Source organism: Salarias fasciatus, chromosome 6 (genome assembly GCF_902148845.1).
Source record: "Salarias fasciatus chromosome 6, fSalaFa1.1, whole genome shotgun sequence".
In the NCBI taxonomy this organism is placed as follows: Eukaryota; Metazoa; Chordata; class Actinopteri; order Blenniiformes; family Blenniidae; genus Salarias; species Salarias fasciatus.
In genome coordinates, this window is record NC_043750.1 from 12,138,273 (window position 1) to 12,164,407 (window position 26,135).

Genomic DNA, 26,135 nt, shown 5'->3' on the forward strand with positions numbered 1-26,135 from the left:
TTTGAACACGTCCAGCGGTCTCACACTGAAGTTGTCTGGATTTTTTTTTTTTTTTTTTTTTAGCTCCCTGTCGAGACTCAGCAGCATCACAATTTCGTAGCTCACTTGACAGCAGCTCAGTAACTTTCCAGCCACTGAAACTTAGTTGTTCTGTCCATGAATTCACTTGACTTTTACAGGCGGAAGAGAGAGAGAGAAAAATGATGATGCACTGACTTAAAAAAAAAAAAAAAAAGAGAGAGAGAGAAAAAAAAACAAAGCTTTTTGATAACATCGAGGAATAAAACTCTCCTAAATAGAATGGCCACACAGCAGAATCTGGACATGCAGCAGATATTGGTTTGATATCATCATTTCACTTCTTCGCTCCATTTATTTCTTCTTGTTTTGGTATTTGACACTGAAAACGGGAGTTTTATAATTTTGCTGTTGCTGTCATTGTAGTGAAGGAGACTAAAAGGGTGCAGGGCAAAATGTCGACAGTACTTTACTTCGTAATTAAAAAAAAAACACGAATATGTCATTTGGTTTTTGAGGACATAATAGAATAGAGGAGGAGATGAGCAAGTGAACGGGGAGAGAATGAGAGTGACAATGAGAAAATGAAAGCAAATATGAACGAGAACAGATAAAGCAAGCATGAGATCAGAGAGAAAAAAAAGTGACAAAAACAACCAAAAAAATGAGATAATGGAAAAATATGAGGAACAATATAATAGTAAAATGAAAAATTAGAATAAAACAGAAAATTCAGAGAAAAAAACAGAAAACAAAAGGAAGAGGAGAGAAAAACAGAATCAGAAAGGCCTGTAAGAACTAATTATGATTGAGTTAGAGAAAGGTTAAACGATAAAAAGTGTTCAACTGAAGAGTAATGTATGATATCACCAGTCAAAGCTCCGCTCACTGTGAAGCGACTCTCAATATTAGAACTCAACCAGGCTGTGAATTCCTCTCACTATTTAATAAACTCCTCACAAACAGTGAAGTCGTAGCTGGGTAATGTTTCTAGCTTTGTCGGTGTAATACTGCAGCCGGCCTCCCTGGATCACTCCTCTTCCCTCCACTGTATTTTATAACTCACTCCTCTTCAGGTGTGATCGGCAGCCGAGCCTCCGCCGCTCTCTCAGAAAGGCTTTACCAGCCGTTTAAGACTTATTGGGACGTTTTTCCTCTGGACCAGGTTTGTACCAGCCGAGGTAAGATCTCTGCTGAGCACCCTTTGAAAACTTTATCTGTGATTGCATATGGAAAAAAAAAAATTAAGCTGAGTTTTATGGAGACAGCGGGATGATAACTGATGTTTAACAAATAAATGGTTCCAGCGGCCTCTATTTGCCCTTGCTTCCTGATTCGTCCTTTTTATTACTTTTTGTCTCCTCCTCCGCATCACATTACTCGAGGACATAAAAAAAAGTAATCAATCATTTCTCTCTAATACAGACAAATGAAGAGTAAATTGTCCTTCATTTAATTGCCAGACATAAAGAAGAAAGAATACAAACCCGTCGTTTAGTAAATTCACTTTGCGTTGGTGCTGATGCCAGTGAGAGTTTATCGTTTATGATAAATTTCTCCATCATCGTAACCAGCTTTTTATTTTACCGTTTGGTAGTCGTATTCTCTTCAACTTTTCTTTTTTATCAGTAAACCTTGTGGGGTGTATTAAATCAGCTCTGCTCCTGGTTACAGTAATGAGGTTTTGCATTTCGAGGAAATAGCGGCTGCAGGTCTCTTGGTGGAAAACACTGAAAAATCAATTAGGTCCAAAGTGCCACGGCAGCGTCCTATTTCACCCCTCACAATCCGGGCAATTTGCACATAAATGATGTGTTAAAGCTGCAGAAGAGAAAAAGACTCCGGGAAGTTGAGCCTGCTCGCTCTGCGCGATAGCCACTTGTTCTTGAAATGAAAAAGCAAAGGCCAGGTCTCACTGGGAAACGAGAGGCCGGTGGAAGCTTGAACACAGTAAACAGAACGCAGCCGACAAGGCCGGGTCGTTTCAGGCACTAAATGTTTGTGCTGTTTATGGTTTGATGAGAAAAAAAACCAGAACATTCGCTGGCAAAAGGTGGTTGGAAAAACTTTCAGTAACCGTCTGAATCCAGAGGTGGCTGCGCTGATCTTTCGCGTCTGTCTTTGAGTCTCTTTTTCTAAATATACTCACACTTACTGTAAAAAAAACGTGTCTCTGCAAACCCTCCGGCGTGCCGCGAAGCGCTCCAGTCCCGCGGAGGGTGAGCCGCTGTGGCATTCTGTCAACCCGCTGAGGGTTTTGTGAACGTGGAGGAGTTTCAGGGATGTTGGCGGAGCTCAGAGAGACGTGTTTACCTCGGCTGTCACAGTGTTCACGGCGCCTTAAAGAAGGAAAGAAAAAGCTATTCTGTGAGTGGAAGTAAACCTACTGAGGCTTTTATTCATGTGGTCAACACGTGATTAACGATGACTGATATTCAGTGCTTTTTTTTTTTTTTTTTTGACTGATATAAAGGTTTATCTCCTCATGTCTGTAGGTGTTAAAATGTTGAGAAGACATGAAGGTTGTCCCACTGGCGTGTGCGTTTTACAGCAGGCCTAACCATCGGAGCATGTCTTTCAGTGGCCGTGAGAGAAAACAAGTTATTGCACCTGATGGCAAGGATGTCAAATGTGAGGCCCGTGGGCCAAAAACAGGCCTGTAAGAGGTTTAAATCTTCCCTGGGGTCACATGTTAAACTGTAAAAAAGACATTACAGTTGTTCAATAGACAAAATTGTTGTCTTACACGACTTTAAAGATTCAGATTGCTCTTTCTGTCAGATAATTCAAACTTGCTCAACAGACTTGGGATCATTTCTTTTGAAAAAGCTCCTGGAACAAGAGAGCGACACTCCTGATGTGAAACATCTTAAGACTGTTGAAGTGGTAAAATGTGCTTTACTCACATATGTACAGTTTGTTTTTTTTTAAGTTTTCAAGTAATTATGGAAAAAAAAAACTTTTTTGATCAAGATGGCATAAAATTGTGGGATGGAAATAACTTTTTTTTAAATGTGAGTGACAGGTGTTGAGGACTGCCACTAGCATATAAGCAGTATAGCATACAAATCTGTCAACGAAAACCTAAATATAATGCAAAGTTATTGCTTTTTCACATGAAAAACAGGCTGATGCTGAGACAGAAATCTCACAATTGCAAATCAAGCCTTGCAAAGCACACATCCCATGCAGCCCCATTAAGACAGTTACAGGTCGCCTGAAGCAAACTCGGCGCAAAAAAAAAAAAAATCTTCCAGGAACATTCACAGGGGAACTCTCGCCGCTCCTGCAGGATTCATCATTTAAAATAACCTGAAGAGAATGAAGGCAGAAAGAAATTTGATGTGTCTACAGTCGGTGCTCTGATCACCACGACTGCCTCTGGAAAGCCTTCTCAACTCATCTGGGAAATAACATCCACACTCGACGCAGCTCCCCTAATAAGAACAACACCAAATGTGCATAAACTTCCCTCCGCTCACGAACATGTTGAAAAATCGGCTTTACAGTGTAACACGCCGCCCGACTCAGTCGTGCCGTTTAGCGAAGCAGAGTGCGATTGATGAGGTTGTAAAGAAGTCCTCCGTCTGTTTGCGTAAGAGCTGTTAAATGTTTATCTTCCAGGATAAACTCCTTAACACGTGTCATGTTTTTAACTAGTTTCTAACATAATACGATAAAGTAAGTACGAGAAGAAGGTCAAAAAAAGACAAAATAGAAAGAGAAATGAGATCAGTGATGAGTATTTCGTGTCTTTTTGATAAGAACATCAGTGACAGGAGACGATGCTTAAACACAGTGAAAGATGATCTGATGTTGGTGGGTAGATTATTCCAGTCACACTGGGCTGTGAACATTAGGAATGTCTGTAATTAGTCAGATAAATGATGAAGCGTTTGGCCGTTCAGAAATAGGAGTCTGCTGCTTTATTGCCTGTTACTAGCTGGAGCTACAGGGCTGTTCGACGGCACGACTGCAGCTTTAAAACAGCTCGATAGAAGGTTGGAGAGACGTCCCATAGCAAAGGCAACGTGATGTTTCAATACTTTTTACCTAGAAAATGAAAATAAGTTTCCAAGAATGCTTTGCCTGGGAAAAAAAAGGCACTTAATGCTGCTGCTTGCAGCACCTGTCAAAGCTCTTGGGCCAGTCTCACATCCTTTAGCAGAAGACGCTGTTATCCTGCTCAACAGCTCATCATGACAGTGACCTCTCAAGATCTGCTTCCACTTTACTTTTATGAAGATAAAAGCAAAATGCTGAGCATGTAGATTGTAGGAGGCTGGCAGAGCGAAGCGCCTCGTACTCCAGCAGTTTATAAAATCTGATATTGTTGAAGATTTAGTTTAAAGGCTTCAAAAGCTCTTAAATCACAAAATATCTTCAGGCACAATGTTTAAAACACCTTCACTTCAAATTTAGCTGCATTTTTGTTGTTCTGACTAGTTTATTTTTGCTCAACATGGGAAGTTTGTTCTGAAAGACAAACTTCTGTTTTGTCCAGAACTTATAATTTAAAGGCTGGAACCGAAACTTTTATCTGTCTCCATTTTTCCCATTTTATCGTCTGTAGATACATGACTGGGAGAGCTGGTAGCATGCACTGTGATTTTATCACGAGGCGCTTGCTGGACTAATATTTGAGACATGATGTAACTAAGTGCAACAACACCTTGGGCAATTTGAATGATTGCAGCACATTCCTTTAATGCGTTTTTCCCCCTTAATAGGAACAGACTGTGGGTGCTGGGTCTGTGTGGAGCGTATATCCAAGAGAGACTCGGTGCATTGAGATCTGATGGGAAAGAGGGGAGAGCGGGGAAGGATCAGGTGCTCTCTGCTCCTGCTGCGCCGCCTTCACGTAATTCATCATTTTGCTTTTGGCAGGAAGCTCAGGTGCTCCGCTGTCATAAGGGGCCATTTCTGCGGTCAGATGGTTGTTTGCTGCCACGACCTGCAATTTGTCTGCGGCCACGTCCACGTGCACCTGGATATTTTTGGTGAGGTGTGTGTGCGGCAGTGACAGGGGTCACTCCTCCGGTCCCACTCCATTTTGAGGGAGTGTCATGTTTTGTTATTTGTGTTGGCAGAACAGTCGCCGGAGGTTTTCTTTTCTTTCTTTTTTTGTTTTTTTTTTTGTCTGTGTTGTGTAACTGACTTTATTTTTACACTCCACTAATGAACTAGCAGAAAACTTGGAAAATAAGGCAATGATGTTCGAAGACTATTGCCTTGGGTACTACTGCAAAATATGGCTATTTGGATAAACAAGGCTCTTTTTGTTTTTTTTGTTTTGTTTTTTGTGTGTGTGTGTGGATTGAGTTCAGCAGAGGGATCATCAAGAGCACATTTCTAATGAACGCAGACACTCACCCTCTGTTGACGACTACAGATACTGCAGGGCCAAAGTTTTTAACACGCTCATCGTGAAGGTGTCGCTTCTTTTTTCAAAATCTTGTTCCTTTGCATAATGCTTGGTCTTTTTTTAGGCTGTTGGCGTTGGAAGACTATTTCCTCTGGGGCAGCAGCAGAATGCGTCCGTCCCGATAAATAAGATGTTTTGTGTGTGTGCATGGATTGACGCGAACAGAAATAGGATCATCAAGAAAGAAGTGATGCCTGAGGTTATCGTATTCCGGTGGGACTGGAGGACGTAGGGTTTAAATACAGTCATCTGAGAGATCTCCTCATTCAGTATCTACCGTAACGTCACCTTACGGATATTTTCATCACACAAGAGTCAATTTGTCGATAAATCCTTTGATTTGTAAAAGCCTCCTCGACAGAAAACGTCTACATGAAAACCCACTTCAGTCCTGGCTGTGTGAAAATGTATATTAGGGAAAGTTTTACACACTTTGCCCTTCCAGACAAATCTCTTCTTCACTCATAGATCTGACAAACGCTCATTTATCCTCGGTTGTAACAATTAGTCATTTTTGTGGACTGTCATTACCTGACCACGCGTGTGAAGCTGATTCATCCACGACAGCCGGATAATGGAGAGTTTTGGGAAAAGGAAGAGGAAAATAGACGCTTTGATTTAGAAAAAAAAAGAAGAGTATCAGGGATAAAGGGGAGCAGAGATAACAGCAAGAACTGAAGGATGGTGAGAGGAGAGAAAAGTGAGTGCCAGAGGAGGCGGACTGTCTTTGGCGGGACTGAGCTGTTTAATTAATGTTGCCATACACACCACCTCCAGTCCCAGGAGTCATTTCTCTTCCTATTTCTTTCTCCCTCTCATTCTCTCTCACTTCAGTCGCATTGACTTCCGTTTTACTGTTTATCTTTTAATTACAAACAGCAGATTACAACAAGAGTCCGATAGCCGCCGTGACATTGTTGCAATGCCATCAGCAGTGTTCAATATCTCACCAGTTAATCACTAAATCAGCACATGTGTGCGAGGACCAAGTATTTCCTTCTTTATTTCCTTGCCGAAGTTCTTTTCACCCACACTCCACTTTGGGAATTTCAGTTTAAAATTAGAAAGCGCTGCATCCCCCCTCTCTCTCTCCTCACTCTTACGTTCTCCTGTTCTGTGGTTCCTCGTTCTGGTCCTTCTCACGCATCCCTCTTTCCACTCCTCCAACACCTCCCCCCCGCCCGAGGGCCTCCTCCGTCCGTCTCAGGCAGACGAGGAGGAGGAGGAGGAGGAGGGTGTGAGAATGAGAGTCTGGCAGGAGCTTATTTCAGCACATCTGGGATATTGGGGTGAAATCACATTGGCCGCCATGCACAGAATACTACCTTCTGCTTTTTTTGAAATTACTTATCAAAACACTGCTGTTCAGGGAGAACATGTAAGGAAAAACACCAGCGTATACCTTCCAGTGCCACACAGCTAACAAATGCGACCACATCGGTGCTTTTACCTGACTCTGGTTTGATTTCATACTGAAAATGATGCTGTTGAGGTTAAATTGTGAGTCTAAAATACCCATAGGTGTGACTGTCAGTGTGTGTGTGTCCTGTGATGGATTAGGGACCTGTCCAGCCTGTAACCTGACTGCACCGATAGCGGGTATCAGGTGGATAAATCAGCACGGATGATTGATAGGTGACATGTAGACTCAACAGAGAGCATGATCAGAGGGCAGCACTGTCATTAGCAACAAACTTTCCAGACATTTTACCCGAGTTTATAGGAAACTGCCAGACTGAAGTCTTTCTTGTCCTTGTTACCAAAATTAAAGATATTTCCAAAACTCTTTGTGCTTTAATAATCTGCCAGTTTGCTTTATTGGAAGCATTTCTTTAAATCTGCTCACGCCTTGCTTGCGCCACGACTTTAAAGTTTCTATGCGCGTGTGTGTTTGTGTGTGTATCCAGCGTTTGAAGGTGGCAGTGATTAATTGCGCGGCAGGGATCAAGCAAGTATTTGTTTAATTAAATTCTCCGATAATGTCAAAGTTTATGTTTCCTGAGAGACGAGAGGTGGAGCCTTCCACATCCCCTTCAGCTATTACTTTCTATTAATCACAGCAGCGTGTTTTTGTTGCGTGAAAGTGTGTGTGTGGCAACAGACGCAGCGTGTTTCACAGCTCGTCTCTTCTTTTGCTTTTCCAGTGACAGTGTGAACACGTCACACCAGGCTTTCATGTTTAGCGTTGCTGTTTCTCATCATGGAACCCGGAGCTGTTTCATACTTCCATGCTGCTCAAGTATGAAGCACTTTGTGTTGTGAAGGACTCTTTTTATCGTTTTGCATGAAGAAGAAGCTTTGTGCTGCGTTGTTATCTCAGACTGGTGCAGAATCACAGCGTTTCCGGGTAAACAGTATCAAATCTGTCCGAGCACCGCTCGCTGCAGCTGCCATTCGGCTGTTGTTGCTATCATAATGCTTAAATTGAATATGGTTGTGCATCGCTCCAGTGGAGTGATTATATGTTATTTTCTCATCTTGATTGGGTCAATCTCATTGAAAGAGAAATTGAAAACACTCAACTATGTTATGTGCATTTTTGTTTTCTATCGTTTGATTTATTTCAATTTGCTAGTTGACGTTGAAAGAGAAAAGTGTTTTTTGCAGATACCTGTTAAAACAGTCCTCATGATGACAAGTGCAACTATTTTAGCAATATTGCCTGATGAAAATAAATGGATGCATTCTGTTTGGGGCTGTCTTGACAGACTTGCATGCCAGCCTGTGTTATAAAGAGGTCTGGTCTTTGTCTTCTCAGGGTATCACCACAGCCTCCCCTCCTCGCCGTACTCCTCCACTCCTGGTCCCAATGGGCAGAGGCTGCATCCGTCTGGCACCCTGTCCTCTGAATACCTGAACCACGGCAGCTCCTCCAAGGTCCTCCTCCTCATCTGCAACACTGCAGGGTCGGGCCAGCAGGCTGTCAGGTATGCTGATGAAAATCCCTGTTACACTGTGGAGTTGATTGACGTTTTAGATCCCATGGCTTCAGTATCCTGTATTTAGTTTGTGTCAATGTAAAGTTTCCTCCAAAGCACCACAGTAGACTGAGTGAAACCTAAATTTTTCTTATCAGATTGCTTTGGAGGATGTGTCATTTCATATTTGTCAGAATGCGCTTCAGAGCTCGTTCAAGTACAGCGGCAGACGCATCCTTGCTCCACTACGTCTTCTGTTTTAAAGAGAATAAACTATTTTTTTCCTTCTTCTGTCAACGTCTTACATGCATCCTGACTCTGACCTGTGTATCTATCGCGTTAATTCCCTCAACTAAGCTGCCTTCATTTTGCTTGTGCAGCTTTACTTCTCCTCCAGCTGTGGCTGGAAGCTGACAGTGGAAAAACAGAAACAGAGCCACACAATGTGTTTATCTTTCTTTCTTTTTTTTTTTTAAAGGTTTTCTTGGTTGGCATGTTGTCTGTGTGTCATACATCAGTCACTCTAGATTTTCAGTGCCACGATGGAGGTTAACTTATTGATATACGTTGCCGTGATAACCTGTAATGAATGCCTAACCTGCTGGAGAGCAGGTGATGTTAGTGTTCACAACTCATCGGATATAAAAGACCACCCACTGCCCAATCAGCTGTCTGGAAAAATAGCCTGTTTACATCTCCCTCAGGTACGTACAGGAAGTAGAAACAGAGAGCAACTGGTGACAAAGAGCGTGACAGAGATGAAACGAAAATGCTGAATAAAAACCGAACATTATGACGATTAGTCAGTGACGCAGGAGGAAACTTGCAGGCTGTAATAATGTTGGTACGTTGAATATGTGAAGTTAGCTTTTTTTCCCTTGTCCATTCAATATCTTGTCCTTTTTAAACCATTCAGTGTTGTTTTTGTGGCCTGTAAAGACACATGCATAATGCAAGTGTGATGCTTCTCACTCCAGAAATGCAACGGTGGGCTTTCAGCCTTTCGACATTTACCGTCAATTGCTTTGATTTTCTGACCCTATTTTGTTCCTGCGCCCGTTACGGAACCGTACGCTTTGTAGCTGAGAACATCACGGTAATGAAGGTATTCACTTGGCCAGAGGTTGACTGCTCTAATGAGAGTGCAGAGTGAGGACTATAGCGGCATCCGCACCGTAATCGTGCGGAACTATGGAGCTTATCGTGCGCAGAGGGAGTCTTATCACCATTAGCGGTCCTCCTGACTTATACAGATCTCCCCACAAGGATCAATAAAGTCGAACCTATTACTGCGCCACGGAAAGATTTATTTATCTCCTCACTGATCCAGTTTCAGTCGTCGTGCGCCCTTTGGGACTCCGTCGTATAGCTCCTGACTGTGTGAGGATGAGTGAGTGTGTAAGCATAAGCTTGGTGATCGACACAGTTCCTCATGAACGGCTGGTGTTGGACAGAAACGGATCGCAGACGTTGCTGGAGGCTTGATAATGTCAGGATCTGACATTTGGAGATTCGTCTGCTCCCCAGCCACAGGACAGCTGTGTCTCTGTAGTAAATACCTCAGTTTCTCTTGTGTGGTTATATATTACTAAAATGATATGAAAAAAGTCATATTAAACTGAAATTGAACCTGATCTTGATCGTCGAGCAGGTCGTTCAGTCAGCAGTGTTTACTCTCCACAAGAAACATTTTCGACTTTTCTGCCTGGAGTGCTTTTTCGGACTCGTAGTCGGCGCTCCAGCTGATCATGGAAAAATATTTGCAGTGGCTTGGAATTGGGAATCTCTGCAGGCAACTTCAAAACCTATGTTTTTATTGCTCCTCAGTGTTTTTGTGGTGAGAGGATGATTCGTGAAAGAAGACTCGTCAACAGGTGCAAGAAGTTTGAACACAGTATTGGCTTCATGCTCTCGCACTGAGGTTTACAATTTATAGAAGCCTATGAGTCTAACAATGCAGTGAAACAAACTTCAGTGGCTTACTTTCCAAAAGTTTAACAGAAATCACATAAAAATAACAAACATCTTTTTTTTTTTCTTTTTGTTTTGAATTAATACTAAAATGAGTGGATTTCCTCTCCTGTCCTCCTGTCAGGTTCGGGCCTCCATTCCTCATACTGGAGGACAGAAATGTCTCCTGGGACCAGCTCCAGCAGAGCCTTCTCAGCAAGCTCTATTACCTGATGCTGAATGGATCTCAGGCTCAGGTGATGCCAGAACCCACACTGATCACACACTGATCACAAACATCCTCCACCCACCATCACACTGCTTTAAAAAAAAAAAAAATCCTTTGATTTTAGCTTATAAGCCATGATAAAGTCTCAAAATATTCACATTCTTTGAATTTTTTTATTCTTTGAATATTTTTATTGCTTTTATAGCCATACGCTGTCATAATTATCACAATGGAACATTTAAAAAGCTGCTTGAACCGTCTTAATTGATATATTATAGGAAGAGAAATGTCTGACAAAACAATAATGCTCTAATTATTTGATTCGCCCATGCATCAAGAGCATTTTTTACTTCTGTGTCTCCCTTTGATTTACAGCGGTATTTAAATCTGATTGCACTGTAAACCACTCATCGCCAAATGATTTCCACTAAATTCATCGCGCTGTCCTGGCGTATTACCGAGGATATTATATTTACAAGCGGGCACACAGAGGCGATGTGAGCCTTTTTATGTGAGGGTAATAATGGTTTTATGTGCTGAGCATAAACTGAATTATGTCACCGCCCACTGAAACCACAAATCCATATTTTAGCCGTGTAAAAGAATGTCTGTTCCACTACACAGGCTGGAAATGGGAGATTTGTGATCAGGCCGCACTGCATCTGAACGCATACCTGCCACGTTTCTAAATCTGTGTTGACGTCCTGCGGCTGTGATGTGTTTTTCCTGTGTACAGACGGCCTTGCATGTTAAAATCCTCCTCCTCCTCCTCCTCCTCCTCCTCCTCGCTGTGTTTACTGTGAGCTTTGTCAGAAATCCCCGACAAGCTTCACTTCAGCTTCATTTGTTTCCCCACTCTCACTTCAAGTGATCTGTACATCACGAGCCCCTAATCCACAGCTCTGCACCCTCGGCCACATGCAGGCCCCCCTCCACCCCCCGTCCACACGCGCCAGCCCCGCCACTGGCCGTCGCGTTGCCACGGGCAACGGCCTGGTGACAGGCAATATCTGAGGTGGCCTTATCCAGAGCGAGCAGCCTTGTAATAAAAGAGCTGAAGAGGGGGAAGAAAGAAGAATATGAGTCCTTTATTTGCTGACCGCTATCTTGTGTTCAGAGTTAATTCCTGGAAACGTGTCTGGTCTGTCAGACTGTCTGAATCCTCACTTACCCTCGTCTACCTCAGGGTCCTCAGGTGGATTTATTGATTGTTTGGTTGTTTTTTTCTCTCTTATCTTTTTTTAAGACATGAGGACCGCCTGTATCCAACTGAAAGAGAGCAGTGATATGAAGGCCTGAGAGCAGCGTTATGCTGTACTGTCATTAAAATAACTGTTCATTTATAAGAGTGGCTGATCTGCGAGTTCAGCCATGCAGTCTTGAAAATCAGTGTCGATGTACAAAGCAGTGGTGCCACCTAGTGGTGCGATCAGCGAGGTACAACCTGAGTATGAGAAAAAAAACCAATCTGACACAGCTGATTTCTAGATGGTATGGATCACGGTAGCAGAAAGCTCTCGGGGTGAAACAGGACATAAAATCAATCCTTGAGGTGCAACACTTCAAATTTAATAGGTTTTAATGGGTCCAGTTTGAGATCGGGTTGAAATGTTTATCTATGAAACAGTGTTTTCAATGACATTCTATGAAAATCTGCTTTCAGGATTTTTTAGATTGACTTTTCTGATACTTGTTGCCAGAGTTACTGTAGTTTGCTCTGGTCTAAGACTGCTAAGTCAAGTAACGTCTGATTGGATTTGATTAGACCAAACTTCATTAACCCTTTTGTCAGCTTCCCTCAAGCAAGTTAACAATATTAATAAAGCAAGTAAGCAAATCTAAAGAAAAAAATAGAAAGTTAAACACAAATTAATTTATATACATAAGAATGAGTTGTAATTTTGCACAATTGTGGACGAGTTCAAGTGTAGTTTGCTTTAAGTTGTTAATGTGTTTTTTCTGTTTTTGATTTTTCTTTTTTATTGAATCACATTTTTTTTTTCAGATGGAAAAACATCTCATCATCCACTTTGGTCTGAATCAACCAAAACTGACTGTTCATAGAATAAAGTCGTAGTAATGTTCTGTTTTCCAGGTAATTGTCGGTCTGATTAGAAGGTTTAAAGCCGCTGATGGAAGTCAGACCTGACCAGCTGCCTGCTGTGCCACTCGTCCACGTTCACTCAGTCATTACAGTCCGCTGGTGTTTCCACTCTTATTAACTGATCCAGATCTTTAGAAAGCACAACGAGCACAACTCTGCTTCAGGGCAGCAGGCTTAACTCCTGAATTTATTGAAAAACAGACTCCACATTAACACAGACGCTCCTGTCCTGTCATGGATAAGACCACCTCGATCTGCACTTTTTTACTCCCATAAAAATTAAAAGTGGCTGTGTAGGCTTCTCTTTGCTCCTCTAAGCTTCTGTTAGAGAACTAATTTATTTTTCTGTAAGCTCGGCTGCAGTTGCAGTAGCAGCTGAATGAGAACACTGGCTACCTGAGCCTGGTCTGTCCGCTCTGATTATTCACTTCATGTGTTCTCAGCGGAACAGTTACAATTTATCAGTAAATGATTTTGTCCAAGTGTGGAGGTGAGATATGATTGAGGGAGAACACAAATGGTCCTGGCGTAAATCTTCCTGGATTAAGTTTAGAATGAGAAAGCAGCTGGATATACTGAAAACCTGCATTTATAATGCGTTTCCTCTTGTGGAATGTGTTTTTCAGTGGTCAGCAGTCAATAAATCAATCTGTTTAAATGCAGGGTTGTACCTGTATTTCACCAGCTGAGGTCATAAGATCACTACTTAAGACCCCTTCTGGGAAAGAATGCAAAGTAAGTATCCAGCATTACCAAACTGTCTCTCAAGAAGGTTTAATCTGGCCTGGAGGACAACGTGAGGAGAAAAAATACAAAAAAGTAACTGCAGTTTTTCAGCATTGGGAAATGTTGTCCAAATTTGCCCACTGGAGAGAATGGAGGACGGCGCAACACCTGCTGAGGTTTAAAGCACCGCTGGTCGAAGCAGGAAAAAAGAAAAAAAAAAAAGAAAAATGCTCTGCTAACCGGGTGTAGGACTGTGCGCTCCCCTCAGCCACACCTAACCATGGAAAGCATGATGGGATTGATTCATGGACCGCATCAGTTGCACGTCAGTCTTTTTTCAGGATTCATGTGAACAGGACCATCTGTTCTGCCAGTCGGAAAGAATTTAATCAGAAATAATATATATAAAGACGCTGCAACTAAGTTACGCAGAGACCCTGAAGTGAATTGTACTCGTACAGTGAGGCCAGTGATGCAGTGGAGAAACGCTGAGGATCTTATTTATAGCGAAAGAAGCATTAGTAGCAAAACATGGCTGCAGAAATGCTTTTTTTCCGAGAAGTGTCTGGATTTTACCAGCGTCGCTCTGAAGAGCGTTCTTATTTACTGATTCCTCACTAAGATCAAACTGGGCTCCACGTGACCCTTGAGCTGCGATGAGTTTGGAACCTTACAGTAGATGAATGTTTTAGGTTGATTAATCTCTCCTTCCCTTATTAGAGTCCATCCTCTATGCTTAATCAGTGTACAACTGTTTAAACAGCGCCCACAATCATGCTGAAGGTCCTTTAATTTTCTTCCGAGATGTTCCAGGCCTGTGAAAAATGCGTCAATAGATTGTCTGGTAATTTCTCCCTTCTTTAATTAGTTTGCACTTCAGTCTCTGGGTGAACACTCACTAAACACGTTCCTTTTTTTCTGCTCTAGTGACTTAGTTTGAATTCTTCTTTGGCTTTCACACAGTTCTAAATTAGTTCTCATGGTTGCCAGGCTTATATTGTACCTAAAGCAATCAGTCGACACTGTTAAAATGCCCAATGACTAAACGAAGTATGCACACTGCGGTGAACTAGCAAAATTGCTTTTTGGATAATTATGTTCTCGAAACTAAGGTAGAGCTTTTTAATTTGTCGCAGTATTGATATTCATCATTATGAATAATCATGTTGAACTAATGTTGATATTTATGTTGCTGCACTCCATTAAAATGGGCTAACTTTTTTTTTATATTCCTTAAAAAACAAAAAGGCCTGCTTGCGTTCTTATATTCATCCTAGACACTGGATTGTTCTCCACCTTTCAAAGATGTGATCGTATAGGGGTTTGGTTCAAGCTCAGGATTAACCAACAGATGGAGATCCTTCCCATGGTCACCGTTCAACATTGTCCATTGAAAGATTGCACATCTGAAGAAAACATTTTGTTGATTGTGGAGCTGTGATTTTCACCAGGACCAATTGCGATCTGCCATCTCTGAAACTTTGTTGACAGCAGCCGTTAATCTTTACTGGAAATGAAGGCAATTTAAAACAGAATGACAGACCATAGAGTAGTCTTAACTGCTGTAATTACAGTGATCGTCACGCAAAAGAATTAAAGTATTTGAATGATGAGGTTGCGTAGTAATTATTACATAAGTTTGAATACAGGCCGTAACATGAAACTGTGCTTCTCCGTCTGCAGAATGCCGGGATGCTGTTTAAAATCCGAGTGGTGGGCGGATCTTCCTCCTATAACTACCTGTCCCCACAGGACAGCAGGCCGCTGTGTCATCCTGCTGTTGACAGGTGGGAAACTTACATATACACACACACACACACACACACACACACACACACACACACATACACACGCAGAAATATCAATATTAACATAAAAATGTTAACACTTGCATTAAGGCTCGTACAAATGCATTGATGACTGCAAAAAACATCCCACACATACATACATTACACCAAGGACATCCTCCACGCAGACATGTGCATCGCATGCTCCATATGGCTGTGTTTTTTTTATTCAGCTGGTGGCGGCAGCACTGTCGCTAATTACATTTCATTATGAGACTTATAGATGTCCTTCTTTGAATACACGGATGTATCTAAGCTGAGCTGTGGAAGGAAGGATTTCCTGGACCTGCTGCTGCTTTTTTCAGAGGCCAGCGGACTCTGATGTCGTTACTGGACACGATAATCTTATTAGTTTGACGGTGTCAAGACGCGGTGCGGCAGAGGGCTCTCAAATGTTTTTCTTTTCAGCTGAAGGGAATTAGTCAGGCTTCTGTTAAATGAGCAACAAATGAGATCGGTACATTTAAATCAGTACAGACGGTTTTCAAGCATCATTGTGTCCAAACGCACACAATGGAGAAGAACAGAAGTCAGAAGATGCCACCTTAACAGGTTTCTTGGAACGTGTTAGACAGCAGCAACACGTCACTGAGCACCTCAGGAGCTCAAATAACTGGGCTTTGAAAACACAGTTTCTTAACTAATTCAACAACACTCAAACATGAAGTGTTCTTTTCTCTAGACTTTGACAGGTCACTCTTGAGGTACTTTAATTGCAGATACAACAAAATTGTGGCGTGACACTTCTCAAGACGGCTTTGCTCATCTTGAAGCGGTGCTCTCAGTCAAGGCCTGTCACATAATGTGTGCTTTTCTCATAGGAACTCAGTTCTCAAAAAAGCCACAGTTATGGCAGCTGTTCATCTTCTGTACCACTTTATTAGACTCAGGGTCGTGAAGTGCTCGCCATGGAACAGGGTAGCGCATGCTCTAAACAAACAAAATCTGCAGTTTCAGTCCCTGAAAACGCTGGCATCGTGTGGACTTAACAAACAGAGACAACTTACGCGAGGACCAACTAACAGCTGTTAACAACGGCGCAGGACCGGGAGCGTGTCATGTGACTTTCACTCTCATTGGGTGAAAATCAATTCTGCCTTTTCAAATTTTTACAATATATTCATTTATCTTATTTGCTCCAGTCGTGTTTTTATTTTTCATTCGTTTTATTCCCTCCTGTATTGGAAATCATTTGCAGTTTGGTGATCACTCTGATCATTCCGTCACCTCTTGTTTTAGTTTAGATCCTTCATGGATTTTCTCTGGTTTTTCTGCCAGCTGTCAAATACAAGCCTGTTAAATAATAACGACAATAACAAATCTTACATAACTTAGTAGAGTAGAAAACCCAACTTGTGTCCAAGCCCCTGTGTGAGCGTTCTTCATGCCCATGACTGAGAAGCTTTCGTTGGATGTTTTTCTGAGCTGCGTGTTTATGAAAAGATTGCAGACTTGTTTATACGTAAACACAATTATCAGATTTTCTTCCTCATGAATGCTAACTTGAATAACCAATTTATTCTTGTATTGACTGGATTTAAGTGGGTTGACTTTTTGGTGTACCACTTTAGTAGCTATTGGTTTTTAACAGCGTTTAATTGGCCGTTTGGCCGCTCTGAGCTCCCACAGCTGCTCCACGCTCCTAAGTTTCACATAATTTCCCGAGCGACACTCTGTTCACACAGAGAGCTCTCGATCAAATAGAGTTGTCAAATAAATCACTGGAAGGAAAGAGAGAGAATATTATTTACGAACATCAGAGGAGCATTACTTTATCACATCTAGAAATGGAAAATTGAGTAGTCAAAAGTAAAATATCAGAAAAATAAATACTTGAAAAATCTACTTGCATTAAGGCAATAAAGTACAATAATGTCTACGGCCTTGGCAGCAACAATACGTTCTATGCATCGAACATCGTGTTCAGAGCGAACAGTGTGAGAACATGGGACCTTTTGTTGAGGGTGAAAGAAAACCGCTCACAATGAGATTCAGTCAACATGTTGATGCCTGAAGTCTCCCGACTGTTTCAAACACGGCTTCTTAACAAAGGACGCTGAATCTTAACACATCTCCAGCGCATCATTAGAAATTCACCGTCTTCCTGGAACAGCAGCGACTCCCTGCAGATAACATTTAGCATTTTAGAAAACAAACGCTGTGGCGCTGTTGCATGACTTTTTAACTGTTGAGTGTTGAACCTCCTGAGATCAGAGCAGCGAAGGCGAAGCAGCGTTTTGCTCTCCGCTGTTCATCTGTCCCCCTCTCAGACTCCTGCTGGATCTGAGATGACGAATGTGAAATGAAACGAAAAATGAAAACTTTCTCAGGAAGTTTGTCACAGCGGCTGTGTTTACCGTTGCTTTATTTCCCTTTCTGGATTAAAGCTTTTGAAGACGGTGCGAGGATGTGTGTAAATAAATAGGAAAGCCATTTATTTTTTTTCCCTCCCTCTCTTTCTGTAGAGCTCTAAAGTTCTGCGGCCCCGGCGGACCGCCTCACGTGAAGCTGGTTATCGAGTGGGAACACAGTTCTAAGGAGTGGTAAGCATTATCCACGTCTGTAGTGGAAATAAAACCACATTACACCCAAACTTGCACACGGAGCTGTCATGGAAGCCATCCTGTGTGTAATTTGAAATCCTCAGATCCTAAACCGGACACAGATTCATTCTTTTTCTGTGGAACGACTCAAGCTGTCACTGAACGGAGGTAACACTTTGTGCTTTTCTTCTCCTGCAGCCTGTTTGGCAGCATCCAGGAGGAGGTGGTGAAGGATGCCGAGAGCGTGAGGAACCAGCAGCAGCAGCACCTTCAGCAGCACAGCTGCACCTTGGACGAATGCTTCCAGCTGTATACCAAAGAAGAACAGGTGAGACTGGAAAAGACAGGAACAGCAGGGCGACACACAAAATGAGCCGACAACAAGCACCGCAGCACTCACCCACGAAACCTGAACATCTGCCTGCTTCAGAATCATATGAAAGAAGACAGATGGTCCCTTAAAAGCAACGAGATTCAAAGAGATTTTTCGTGCTCCTTTGCTGGATTGTCTTTTTTTAATCCCTATATATCTTGAAATATTCAAATCTGATCTTCCATAACATTGTGGACTCAGATTTGTAACAGAGATTGCAAAGTTGATATGTCAGTGGAAGGCTGCGGTTTAGAGAAGAGGAAAGGCGATCTTCCAGGATCAGTGGTGAAGTGTTGCATCATGCCTGCAGGACATAAACAGGAACACTGGAAAAAGTGAAGCTGTTACACAAGTGAAACATAACTCAGAACTTCATATGACATTTAAAAAAATAGATATATTGTAGAGGTCTTGTACAAAAAAAAGAAGAAGAAGAAGAAAAAAATTCACTTACATGAAGGAGGCACTCACAAAGCCTTAGAATAGATATAGGGATGTGTCATACATACTTATGAAAAAGTGTGTGTGTGTGTGTGTGTGTGTGTGTGTGTGTGTGTGTGTGTGTGTGTGTGTGTGTTTGTGTGTGTATGTGTCTTTTCAGTTTCTGTCTAGTTTCATCATAAAAAATTGAGAATGTATCGTAACTTATTCATATTGCACTTTTCAATCCATTGTTGAGGAAGTGTTTTAAGATTGAATACAACAATGATCGGTGTTTAAAACATCAGAAATGTTCAATCAAAATGATGGCAAAGAAGAAGCTACGTTAGTCTCCCTGAAAATCAGGTAATGGAGCAACTAATCGTGATTTTAATGCAGCTGAAATGACACACACACGTGACATAAGGAGTTAAAGTTCTTTTAAATACCTGACTTTTTAAGGCTTTAAAGCAAATCTCGAAGTCTTTTTCGTCATGATGAGACTCAAAGACAGACCGTGGAGTTTTTCCATTGCACATTAAAAGCTGCACTGAACCCTCCTGGATGAGCTGATCTCTTGGTGTGGCTTTGGTTCAGCTGGCAGGGCAGGGTTGTAGGTTCAATCCCCCATTTGTCCAAGTGTTCTTTAAAGATTCTGAAATATGATTAGTTCAGATTTGGAAAAGTTAATTTGTTTAGAATACAATAGACGCAATCATTTTTTATTTTTTTTTTAACTTTTTTTTTTAAAACAGTTTGATCTTCAGTGAAGCATGCTGCTCTGCAGCTGAAACCTGTTGCGCCGGATTTGAGTGGGACTGGCAGTTGCGTGTTATCTGCACATCTGTAGAATTTAATAGTATGATTCCTCAGAATACACCCCAGGTGAAACATGTAGCGAATAAGAAGCCCAGAAGTGATTCCAGTGGAGTGGCGCTGAGGAGGAAGCTGAGTACGGTAATGTGATCACTGTCTATTCCCCTGCTGTCACCATCTGTTTGCTTCCCTTTGTCTCCTTTGGTGGAGTTTCTGGACTGACTGCAGCCAGTGTTCATTTTCTTATTTTTCAGTTAGATCAAATCACTCATGAAAGTATAGAGTTGATTAAAAATATCTCCAATTAACATGACGGCTCTAAAACGCTGAAGACAATTATAGTGCACATCACTGCTTTTCCCACTTTTTCTTGTTTTTGTATTTACAGCAAAATGCATTAAAAAGTAAGAAGGTGCGGAGTGCAGGTTAAAGCGCCGGTCTGCATTAATACACACCGTAGCGAGGGAGATAAAGTAAGAAAACCTTGAAATTACATAAAGGTCAGCAGAAAGCAAAAACTCAACCAGTCTCTTCAGAGTTTCAAGCATGTTTAGCAGGAGCTGCGCAAAATATGAAGTCAGCTCCACGAGTACAGAGAGACTGAACAGGAGCAGAATTAAATCCACATGACAAAGTTTGAATTCAGCAAGACTAAATAAAGAAAAAAAAAAAAAAACACACCAAAATATCTCTTTATTATGTTTAAAACAGATCTAATATGTGTTTCATTAAAATGTTTTTCCAGATGCTCTCAAGTGTATTTTCTTATTTAGTAAATATATTCATTAAGTTTCTGACAGTTCATTAGCCACATCCCAGTGACAATTAAGCTTCAGAAATAAAACAATCAGGATGCGAACCAGCAGGTTGGTTGGGTTAAGAGGGGAAAATCACTTCACTTGGGGTTTCTTTGGAAATGCTGTGTATGACGCCGTTGACTAACAGGAATCTGTCAGAAGAACTCATAATATTCTGCTAATCATAAATTCGAGTGGCAGCAGGCAGAAATCATCTTGTTTATGATTCCTTCTTTTTCTGTGAAGTTATCTAAGCTTGTGTAATTTAAAAGTTCTCATGAGAGTCGGTTTCAGCGTATGAAACATGCTCTGGTATGTTTACTACATAAAAGGACGATTTTGCAGATTCTGCAAGTGATATTACAATTCCTGAAGAAAAGTGAGTCAGAATGGTCTCTCTTTAGAGAGAATGCCCTAAAGAATCACTTTTTAAAGCAAGAAACACCTCCAGGTTGTTTTATTTTTAATTCAGAAGCTCACTCTTCTTCAGGTCGCATGATTGTTTTAGGCTGTCTTGCACGCAGTGCATTTTTAAGATTTCCCTCACGAATTGAGAAATAATAAGGCTGGGCGGTGGTTAGTGTGAGATCCGCTTGAAAGCTTCGGCTCGCCTTTCTTGTCGTCGTGCTGAGGCAACATCCAAACTCTTACTAAGGTCAGTTTCCTGACAGCCTGTCTGCACACAGTCCTGAATCACATTATTCCCACACATACAGTATGTTCAGCTGTTGGCAGCTTTAAATCTCCATCAAATTATGCTGTTTTTGTGTTCAAACAGCTTTAGTGATTGAGGCCAAAGGGTTCAGGTTGACCTACAGCAGCTCAAGGGCTTTTTCTTGTTAAAATATTGGTGTTACTTGACAGCCTGCAGCCTGTTTGTGCCTTGATAGCAGCCAAAGTGTCCCCGTATTGTGATACCGGTTCTTTGACGTTAAAAAATTCCATCTTGTTGCACTTTAATTTCAAAGTCTTACTTTAATTATTCCCATTGTATGATTTAGTAAAGTCTAAAATGACCTTCCTCTCGTGTTCGGTTTGGCACAGAGCCGTTTTAATTAAGTGCTACAAAAATGTGTGTATTGCATCCAGACTTTCTTTGTCACCAACTTCTTGTTAAACTAAATAAGATTTCAAAGAAGCAATTTTATTAAATTGTAAAATTCCCTTGTGAAAATTATGACCTTTGCATTCGGGTCAGTTTGGACTCGGTTCTAATCAGACATTAAAACAACAATAAGTAACAAAACCGAAATAATAATAAACACTATCAGCCAGCAGTCAATCCAACAATAGCCTAACTTGAATATAATGAAAAGGAGGGGTATGATGTCAAAAGACGAGCCCGGGGGGTGATAACAAAAAGTTAAAAAAAACAATATTTTCATGAATAAGGAACCCTGACAAGGCAGCAAAGAGGAAGCAAACAAAATGGATTATTTCTTCAGACGCGGTTCAAAACTGACCCGCTAACATAGGAGATAGAAATGGAAAGTTTACACAGGAGTGAGGATAAAGTAATGATTCAGTAGTTGTTTCATCAAAGACTTGCAGCTTGGCTGCAGGCATTTCAAAAAAGTAGTAACTTACTGATTCTGTTAGCTGCAATGTGAACTGAATACAATTCTTGGAGGTGACTCTTTAAGCTGAAGTTACCCCGGTGAGTCTAATATAAAGATGCAAACCATTTTTGAATGTCGGCTAACCCACCAGTCAGTGGGCTCTTTATGTTGTTCTGTTTATGAGCCATTTATGCAATTTCCACTCAGAAAATGACCCATTAAGCCAGTTTTTGAAATGGAATCTGTGATGCATCAACATCTGGCCTGCCCACTTTCCACACAGCTGCAGCTGCACATGGTAGTTTGACCAGAAGAAGAAGGAAAAAAAAAAAAAAGAGGAAAGACTGTGGTAGAACGGGATCAGTGGGGTTCAGTGATAATGCGAGCAGTTTAAATTTGGACTCAGTTGAATCTTCTGCAGGGAGACCAAGGAGAAAAGAGGAGTAGGCGGTGTGGGAGGTGATGAGCCAGTGGACGGGGAGAAGCTATGGCGGAGATGTACGGATTGTGAACTGTCAAGGGTGACAGGAAAGGTGGAAACACAATGTTTCATAAGTGTGGTAAGTTTGTTTTGTTGCTGGAGATCTGGAATGGTTTCTCGTCTCAGTTGGAGCTCATCGCTCAAACATTTTTTTTTTCTGTGCTGATTTGGCCTCCTGGCCGAACTTTTTTATCACATTTGGAAATTTGGATTCTTGAGCCTCTCTGCTTGGCGAAGCTCCAATTACTTGGTTATTTCATTAGTCATATAAAAGAACGAGGGGATGTTGTGCTTTAATGTCCTCATGTCAAGATTTCCTGCTCAACGAGACTCAAGTAGAGCTGATAAAATAGTATTTCATTGGGGTTTTTTTTAAACTCACAGTTGAGAGCTGAGACTCTCAGCTCTCTCTGTTATCCTTGGTTATTCAGTTCCGGACATTTAAACATGCATTTCAAACTATCACTGATCTGAATCTATTCAGTTGAATATGAAATAAGAGCAGGAAAAGCGTCACGGCTCAACTGCTGTAGAAGATTGACAGCCAGCTTCTTATATGTTTTCCTTTTTCGTTTTTTTTTTTTTTTTTTTTTTTTTGTCAAAATTAGATTGAATATTGATATCATGTTTGTGTCTTTGAACATGAAGCAACCCTGAACAGCTACAAAGCTTCGCTTGAGCGACAAAATATGCTTTTTTCAGCAATGTCAAAGATCGTGGATAATGAGCTTTATCCATGTCATACATTGTCATTTCAATACATTTCTTCCATTCAAACATGTCAAATTACATTGTGATTTTGCAGAAGTGTTGCATAGAAATATCTAAGAAAAAACAACGGCAATATGCTGAAGTCTCGCTTATTTTCTTGTCAGCCGTCAGATTCCCCACCATCAAAAATAAGTTTATCAGCTCCTGAATATGCCTCAATGGGTATTATTATAGAGAAAGCCGCGATGAGTGTTCTGATTTATTTATTGTGGGAACTGCCCCTTTACAAACAGCAGTGCTCCTCAAACATCTTCAATCAACTCTCCTCATTGTATAATCATTAAAGTGATTTGATTAAATTACAAATATTGGCTTCACAACAGTTTGATAATGTGTTGTGCAAAAAGTAATGAGAGGTGCAAATAAAGAACAAGTAATCGTGCAAATCGTAGTGAGTAGTAGTAGCAATGTTATAAAGCGTCATTGAATTTCTTATTCAAGTTACAGTGACCATGGTTGCAGGATCATATAATGCCCAGGGTTATTGCACAAAAGAATTCTATACAGTGGAGTTGTACAGCCTGACAGCGGTGATGGTGAAGGACCTGCGGTAGCGCTCTTTCTTGCTCTGAAGGTTTCTCAGTCGGCCACGGAAGGAGCTGCTGAGATGAGCAACAAGCTTTACAGCAGAACAATGGAAGAAGATCAATGCAGAATATCATGCAAAGAGAATAACAGAAGGAAAATGGTGGAAGAATAAGAAAATCAATGATGCGAAAGTGAGAAAGTGAAAGCGAGGCAGCATGAGGTGGTGCAAAAGGCAAAGAGCCTACTGTGTTTCTTCTTACTTATTATGCACTCGCGTAAATGAGCCCAAGTTTGACCCCCAAACATGTCCCAAAAGTCACCAAATTCACACCATGACCAGGAAAAAAATCTTCATAAAATGGAAACATGCACCTCATCAGGATCTAAAAATCTCATGCTGACACCCCTGACCTGAATCTAACAGGAAGTCTGCAGTTTGTCTGTTAACTGGTATAGGAGTCACTGTTGATGAGTGCGAATGGAAGGACACATTCTGCTTGTTATGAAAATGTAATTGACTGTTTTGTGAATTTTGATTACATTTTTATTTCATTTCATCTTTGAGAATATGAAAAATGTTTGAAACGGCTCAGAAAGTTTCCTGCTGATATTGAGTATGTATCTAGTAAGACAGTTTTCCCATGATGTTATTTTTATTAGGGCTTTTACATGATAACATTATTATATGAGGAATATTATTATATTTCTCTCTGTTGGAACAACAGCTTCACATGTCGCGACCTGCTCATCGCTGATCAAAAAGGTGTTCATATAAATTATTATAAAAATTTGACACATTACCTGGCAGCTGTGCAGGTCTGTCATCCGCGACATTCTTAATAGGCCACATGCAGTACGTGACGTTTCAGAATGAACTGGTAAACACACACGGACGCTAAAGCGAAACGCCTGCCGACAGTATGCCGTCCGCTAACGTATGATCAGACTGTGCAGATAATTACCTCTTCAAATGACACATGATTGGAAAAACATATTCTCGGTAAAATGCTCTCTGTTTTCTTTTTTATTTTCATCATAGTATAAGGGAAGAATGCTATGACTGATTTTTTTTTTTTTCAGATCTATTTTTGAATGGTCAACTTTTCAGTTGTTAACTTTGTGAGGAAAACAAGGAATAATTTCAGTGCTAACACGATATCACAACTGCTGCTATAAATCTGTCAACGTGTTTTTAATGCCCCGCCTAATCATATTTTGTGAAATGAAACATCGTGGTTTGACAAAGCAGTTTGATTTTCTGATCAATTTAGATAATGAAATCAAAACATCTTGTATTGCCCTGAGAGGAGAAAGCTCTGGCTTTGGCCACACATCAGCTGATTACGTTGGCAGCCAGAAGACGGGTGTAGACTGGAGTAAACTGGCGATTTATGATTATGATTTACCTCTTCAGTTAAGCTGACAAGTGACCAGACTTCCTATGAGGCCAGAGTCTCTCTCTGTTTTGAATATGCACATGTTCTCTTTGCCTGTGCAGGCTAATCCCAGGTGCTTGAGCTTTTCAGAATCATGCCTGATAGAATAAAAAATGCCTTTGTTTTCTGTATAATATATGTGTATACATACATACATATATATATGTGTGTGTGTGTGTGTGTGTGTGTGTGTGTGTGTGTGTGTGTGTGTGTGTGTGTGTGTGTGTGTGTGTGTGTGTGTGTGTGTGTGTGTGTGTGTGTGTGTGTGTGTGTGTGCTTTTGAATCCAATCCATCCTTCCATCTTCTATGTCCAGTTATACTCCTGGTGGAGTGCAGACAACTCCGGGCCTTGAGTGCCACTTGTCAGCATCCCGTGAAGTGATGCTCTAATCCGTAGGAGACATAAAGATCAACCTCTGTCTGCAAGTGTTCCTGGGTAACAGGACATCGTGGACTGGGATACATCGGACAGCTACTATTAGTGAAATTGCTGTTTTTCCTTCACTCGCTACCAATTTTAAAAGCTAATAACGGCTCATTTCCTCAGAATGTGTCAGTCACCAAAAATATAAATACCTTATTTTCAGCATTATAGTAGGAAATGAGAAGGCCGGGAACTCATACAGCTGTGATTTGGCCCAAAGTTATTATTTTTCTTCACCTTGGGGTTAGTTCTGCAAAATAAAGCAGATCTATTGGTACATTTCAATCCCACATGCAACCACAGGGGAAAAAAAAAGCAAAACACCTGCAAGTATTTCGTTGATGCAGTCAATAACGACTTTGAACCACCTGTGGAGATGAGTGGGACGGCTGTGAAGCGTTAATGTGACAATGCCCACATATTGTCTCTTGCATAATCTCAGTTCTCCATCTAAATCAAGTTTTTCATCAATTTTACACACACACATACACACACACGCTTTGATTTGTAATCATGACACTTCAACACATGTGACAGGAGAGGTGATTGATAGATGACCCTCTTTACAAACTGAGCCACAGCCGCATGTTTCTATTTCATATTTTACGCTCCGGTGCAGAATTCCATGTAAGGAATTGGCGTATGACAGTGAATTCCATGTTTGCTTTTCCACATTGATCATGCCCTCTTCTGATTTTGTGGGACATCACGCAAGAAAACTATTCCCCTGAAATGATGTCGAGAACGAGCTTTAAGAGGGCTGAGAGGG

At 41.1% G+C, this 26,135-nt stretch overlaps 1 protein-coding gene across 1 annotated transcript in view; it reads left to right on the forward strand.

Annotated features, from left to right (window-relative positions):
• Window positions 1-26,135, forward strand: part of usp43a (ubiquitin specific peptidase 43a) — a 107,260-nt gene that overhangs the window by 61,944 nt on the left and 19,181 nt on the right. The window contains exons 7-11 of the mRNA XM_030093978.1: window positions 8,202-8,370; window positions 10,457-10,568; window positions 15,054-15,157; window positions 17,683-17,760; window positions 17,959-18,088. Coding sequence (XP_029949838.1) covers window positions 8,202-8,370; window positions 10,457-10,568; window positions 15,054-15,157; window positions 17,683-17,760; window positions 17,959-18,088 — 593 coding nt within the window. The remainder of the gene's footprint in view (window positions 1-8,201; window positions 8,371-10,456; window positions 10,569-15,053; window positions 15,158-17,682; window positions 17,761-17,958; window positions 18,089-26,135) is intronic.